General features: G+C 37.7%; 1 protein-coding gene across 1 annotated transcript; it reads left to right on the top strand.

Annotated features, from left to right (window-relative positions):
- Positions 1-301: 301 nt before the first annotated feature.
- On the top strand, positions 302-4,387 carry LOC107727441 (cathepsin L1-like). The gene is made up of 8 exons (XM_016537310.1): positions 302-426; positions 1,681-1,816; positions 1,911-2,033; positions 2,123-2,275; positions 3,188-3,412; positions 3,503-3,671; positions 3,785-3,902; positions 3,993-4,387. The coding sequence occupies exons 1-8, from the start codon at positions 317-319 to the stop codon at positions 4,090-4,092; spliced, it is 1,134 nt and encodes a 377-aa protein (XP_016392796.1). The 5' UTR covers positions 302-316; the 3' UTR covers positions 4,093-4,387.
- Positions 4,388-5,438: the final 1,051 nt, after the last annotated feature.

Genomic DNA, 5,438 nt, shown 5'->3' with positions numbered 1-5,438 from the left:
TATCGTTGCAAAGAAAACCGATCAATCTGAATGTGCATTCTAATATAAAACAGTAAATAGCAGCTCACTATTCAGCATTGGCTGTTTACTAGTGCTTTTTAAAGTAACATATTATATACATTTATGAACTAATGCAACGGTAAATGCAACATTTTTATGTTAAATAGATTGTTTGTTTGTTTTTAGATAGCAACATTGTTTTTCTCTACAAGTAAAACCAATCTGGGCAGCCATCACGTGCTGGTGAGTCACATGCTGTGACGTGTTCATCAGGGGGCGGGATCGACAAGAATCTCGACCAATGAGAAATTGAGGAATGTGCCTTCAGATGCGCTATAACCTTGCGGCCCTTCTGCAACACACACATTATTACCAAGAAGAAGACCGAGAACAGACATTATTTTCTTCTGGTTTCAGGACCGCGGGGTGAGTCAGGAGTTTTTAAAGCTTTCTGGAATCTTGAGGGGTTTTTTTTGTTACATTTGTTGTTTAAAAAAAAAAACCTTCAGTGTAATTGTTATATGCATCTTTTTTTTTTTTTTTAGGAGTTTAAAAAATGAGTAATGCTTCATACAGAACAAAATTCAGCTTGTTAGGTCGCTCTTTTGCGGAGCCTTTTACACAATACATTCTTATGAATTGTCTGTATTTTTTTTCTAGCGACACACGGTTTTAACGTTACCATATTTTAATAGATGAGTAAAGCGTGACGCTTTCCCCCCATATCCATTCCTCTAAAATAGCTCCAGCTGTTTCTTTTTCGATTTCCGTGGCCTGGTTTCGGTCTTTGCTTTCTTTTCCTGGGAAACTGTGGGCTGGAACCTCCCAGATCCCGTGACTGCTGCAAATGGGAATCTTATTCCCTTCTGTGTCTGTCCGGAGGCCCGTGTAAACAAATATATCTTTAGAAGATATACAGGCAATGATATAGATTCGTTTCTGTTCGGCACTGTAACGTTAGGTCAGCCTCTGTTTTTAAGAATTGTTTCATGAGTAATGCGTCCTCTCCCTTTAGATTTACTCACTGGTTTTTATTACTATTCGTAACAAAGCTTAACTACCGCTGCCTGCAGGTGTAGTGCCGAAATTTTCGGCACAACGCCGGTGTTGTAAACAAAGATGTCGGGCCAGTAATCTGATCTCATGCCAATGGAAATGGACGCCAGTTCTTTTAAATATACATATACGATTAATTATGTAGGAATATGTGACATGAAATTTCAAGCAGTTTTAGCAATCTCTTGCTAAAACTTCACCTGAAACCATTTAAAATACGTTTATGCCGTATTTAGGGACGTATTAATACAACACCTATGGAAGCCCATTTCCGCCCCATAAGAAAAAAAAAGGGTTTGGTAATTCAGAATTATGACATAAAAATTCGAAATGATGACGTACTAAATCGAAATTATGAGATGCTGAGTCACAATAATGACTCATGACTTGGTGTCTCATAATTTCGATTTTTATGATTTCATCTCGTAATTTCCACTTTTTCCTAAGTGCCAATTGGCTTCCATAAGATTTGTACTAAAATGTCACCATTCAAACTATTAAAATTTAAGATGTATGCATTCCCGTATACACGTTTTGATCTGATATATTTACGCGGGATAAAACGGGTTCATGGTCACTTGTTGCAACATGTCTGACCTGTTGTTGTTGTTGTTTTTCCTCCAGTGTTTTCATCATGAGGGTGTATTTGGTGGCGTTCACGTTGTGCCTCAGTGCTGTATTTGCTGCTCCAACTTTGGACAAGCAGTTAGACGACCATTGGGAGCAGTGGAAGAACTGGCACAGTAAAAAATACCATGAAGTAAGTGTTAAAGGTTCATGTTGGCTTAAAATGTACATGAACTAGTCTAAAACAGAGCAAGAAGTGGAACTCTGTGTTCTCTCTTTTCACACAGAAGGAGGAGGGGTGGAGGCGAATGGTCTGGGAGAAAAACTTGAGAAAGATTGAACTGCACAATCTTGAGCACTCCATGGGCACACACACTTACAGACTCGGAATGAACCACTTTGGTGATATGGTAAGACCGCAGAAGAACTTCATTTGAGGTGTTTGCATATTGATTTATGAAATTCCTTCAGTATTCATCAAACTATTCTATATCTACAGACTCCTGAGGAGTTCAGGCAGGTGATGAATGGCTACAAACACAAGAAGGAGAGACGATTCAGAGGATCTCTGTTCATGGAGCCCAACTTTCTGGAGGTCCCAAACAAGTTGGACTGGAGAGAAAAGGGATACGTGACTCCTGTGAAAGATCAGGTGAGATAGTTGCCCATATGTAAAATATCTAGAAAAACAATGCCTTTGAATGTGCCTTCCTGTAGCTCAAACAGTAGAGCACAGCACTAGTGATGTCAAGGTCTTCGGTTTCATTTCCAGAGAAAGCAAGGACTGACAAAATGTGTATCATGAATGCAGTGAAAGTCACTTTGGATAAATGTAAATGTATTCAAACTCCATAGGGGGAAAAAATGGTCTGACCACTTGGAAAGTAGATGTATATGATATGTGTGAGAGACCATAGTTGTGTTTTCCAGTTATACACCAGGAAAACTTATTATAATAAATAAACCATATTGTGCATAACAATATTCAAAGGCCCCCTAGCCCTAGTTTTAAAAACATATTTTAATCTATGGGAATAATTATATGACATTATTATTTTTTTCTAATTTGTGTATATATGTATACAGTACATAGGTTGTGTGTATTTATTTATTTATTTATTTATTTATTTATTTAAAAGATTTAAATAGTCTTTAAAAAAAAAAACATTTAATGGTTACATAATTTTTTATTTATTTTTTTACGCACTTTCTACACTATAAAATATTTTACATAAAACTAGTAAAATGCCATAACTAGTAAAATGTGTATTCATAATAACATGCCCATGGCATTTTAAGATTTTAGTTTTTCCAGATTTAGAAATCACACTTTTAAAACTAGGCCACCTCACATATCAAGGTTTTTAGTGTGAACACTTGTTCTTTAAAGAAAAAACCTGTTGAAAGGGATAATCAAAAATGGAAATATTTAGATTTTTTTAATTTGTTGTAGCTTATTTTGATGCTTGTTTTTATCTTTTTTTTTTTTTTTTTTTTAATTTGTCATCTAAGTCAACTTGTTGAGAACAACTGGTCTAAACGGTTTCATATGTGATATTTCCAGGGTGAGTGTGGTTCTTGCTGGGCTTTCAGCACTACTGGAGCCATGGAGGGGCAGATGTTCAGGAAGACCGGAAAACTGGTGTCTCTGAGTGAGCAGAACCTGGTGGAATGCTCCCGTCCTGAAGGCAACGAGGGCTGTAATGGAGGTCTCATGGACCAGGCCTTCCAGTACATCAAGGACCAGAACGGTCTGGACTCGGAGGAGTCCTACCCCTATTTGGGAACTGTAAGTTACATTACCTTTTATTCTTATGAAATTATACTGACTAATTATATGAAGGATCACCATAACATACATGCTGCTTATCATTTTCAGGATGATCAGCCCTGCCATTACGATCCCAACAACAGCGCAGCTAATGACACCGGATTCGTTGACATTCCCAGTGGAAAGGAACATGCTCTGATGAAAGCTATAGCTGCTGTGGGGCCGGTGTCTGTGGCTATTGACGCTGGACACGAGTCTTTCCAGTTCTACCAGTCAGGTGTGCATATTTCTCACCATTCGTAGTTAAGCCAACTAAATGACTCCATTATGAGAATTTAGTGCAGGAGATTCCCAATTGGTGTGCACTAATGGATGTATATTTCTTGTTAGGCATCTACTATGAGAAAGACTGCAGCAGCGAGGAGCTAGATCATGGCGTCCTTGCTGTTGGTTATGGTTTTGAGGGTGAGGATGTTGATGGAAAGAAGTATTGGATAGTCAAGAACAGGTAAGATCCTTTATACCCTAAAATCCAGTCAATGGCCAGTGTTTAAAGTCAGCGTTTTTTTTAACCCAATGTGCTTTTTCTGTATTCTAGCTGGAGTGAGAACTGGGGTGATGAAGGATACATCTACATGGCCAAGGACCGACACAACCACTGTGGTATTGCTACAGCAGCTAGCTACCCTCTCGTCTAAGGAAGATACCTTCAGTATCACGACATGGTACCAGAAGGCCACATTAGTGTCTCCATGCCTGAGTGGTTCACTGAAACCCACTAGTGTAGTGAAAAAGGAGTCACCTGACACATGTGACTGTGTGTCTCACAGCCTGATTGAGACTGTGAGAGAGAAACCTCAAACTCTAGGTGTTGTGTGACACTGTTTTAGGGAATTTTTGCAAATGTTTTTAGTCATTTTAATGCCACTAATTCAGTTGATTTTTGCCTCAATGTAAATACGTGTTCTTCAGTGTAAGTCTAAATGTACAAATGTGTTTTTTATTTCTACATTCTGTATGATCAATTAAACTTTTAAAAATTCAACCGTTTTGTTTTTGGCTTGGATTTTATATTCTTTTATTAGTTTTATATCTAGAATTTAAAAACAGTTCATAAATGCATACACTACTGTTCAAATGTTTGGGGGCAGTGAGACTTTATTATTCAGCAAAGCTACATTAAATTGATCAAAAGTGACAGTAGAACATTTATAATGTTACAACACTTTTTTTTTTTTTCTGGATGAAAAAAAAAACCGCATCAGTTACCACAAATATTAAACAGCATTGTCAACATTTATAATAATGAGAAATGTTTCTTGAGCACCAAATCAACATCAGAAGGATCATGTGACACTGAGGCATTGGTGAGCATAAGAAACTTCTTTCAAAAACTATCCAAACTTTTGAACCAGTGTGTATATTTTGCTGTAGCTTTCCATATCAGTTCCAAAACATTTATTCCGATCACCTCATCATGATGTTTTGTTGACTGAGATGAGCGAACAGAAAATATAAACTAGTCTACCTAAGCCTACTTAAACAAGAAGTTGGCTGGTTATGATTGAATGGTTCTGTATTTACAGTACTGCTTTCTAAAACTTTAACCTAAGCAGCATATCTAGGATCAGTATTACTTTAATGAGGGTTTTAAAGGGAAAAAACGGTTTTCTGGAAGTGCCACAAAAGTTCTGTTTTCCCTTGCCTATGCCTATTGTGACCTGCTGAGGTGAAAATTAATATGGAGGGCTGTTCTTTTGCTCCAACAATACAGCGTGTTCTATTTGTTTATCTCTTGGCACGCTGCCATTACATGGGCCGTCATCATGACCAGCAAACTAAGACTTGCCGAGTGGAGATTATTGAGGTTTTGACTCTTCTACTAGTAGGGATGGGTCTGTTCGAACGAGAGGGTGTAAACACTTTCCCAACTAACAACACACTGCTGAAGGCACAGTATGTTCACATAAAATAAGTGAGGAAGAAAGATTGCCAAAGGGGCTGAAGAGCAAATCTGTGATTGGTGAAATAAGGGTAAAAAAAT

The sequence above is a fragment of the Sinocyclocheilus rhinocerous genome, unplaced genomic scaffold (genome assembly GCF_001515625.1).
Source record: "Sinocyclocheilus rhinocerous isolate Xijiao unplaced genomic scaffold, SAMN03320098_v1.1 scaffold968, whole genome shotgun sequence".
Classification (NCBI taxonomy): Eukaryota; Metazoa; Chordata; class Actinopteri; order Cypriniformes; family Cyprinidae; genus Sinocyclocheilus; species Sinocyclocheilus rhinocerous.
This window is presented reverse-complemented; position numbering and strand designations above follow the sequence as displayed.

Coding starts and splice junctions, on each gene's coding strand:
- LOC107727441 (XM_016537310.1), top strand. CDS start 317: ATGTGCCTTCAGATGCGCTATAACCTTGCGGCCCTTCTGCAACACACA. Junction 2,276..3,187: donor TGACTCCTGTGAAAGATCAG/GTGAGATAGTTG, acceptor TGATATTTCCAG/GGTGAGTGTGGTTCTTGCTG. Junction 3,903..3,992: donor TATTGGATAGTCAAGAACAG/GTAAGATCCTTT, acceptor TCTGTATTCTAG/CTGGAGTGAGAACTGGGGTG.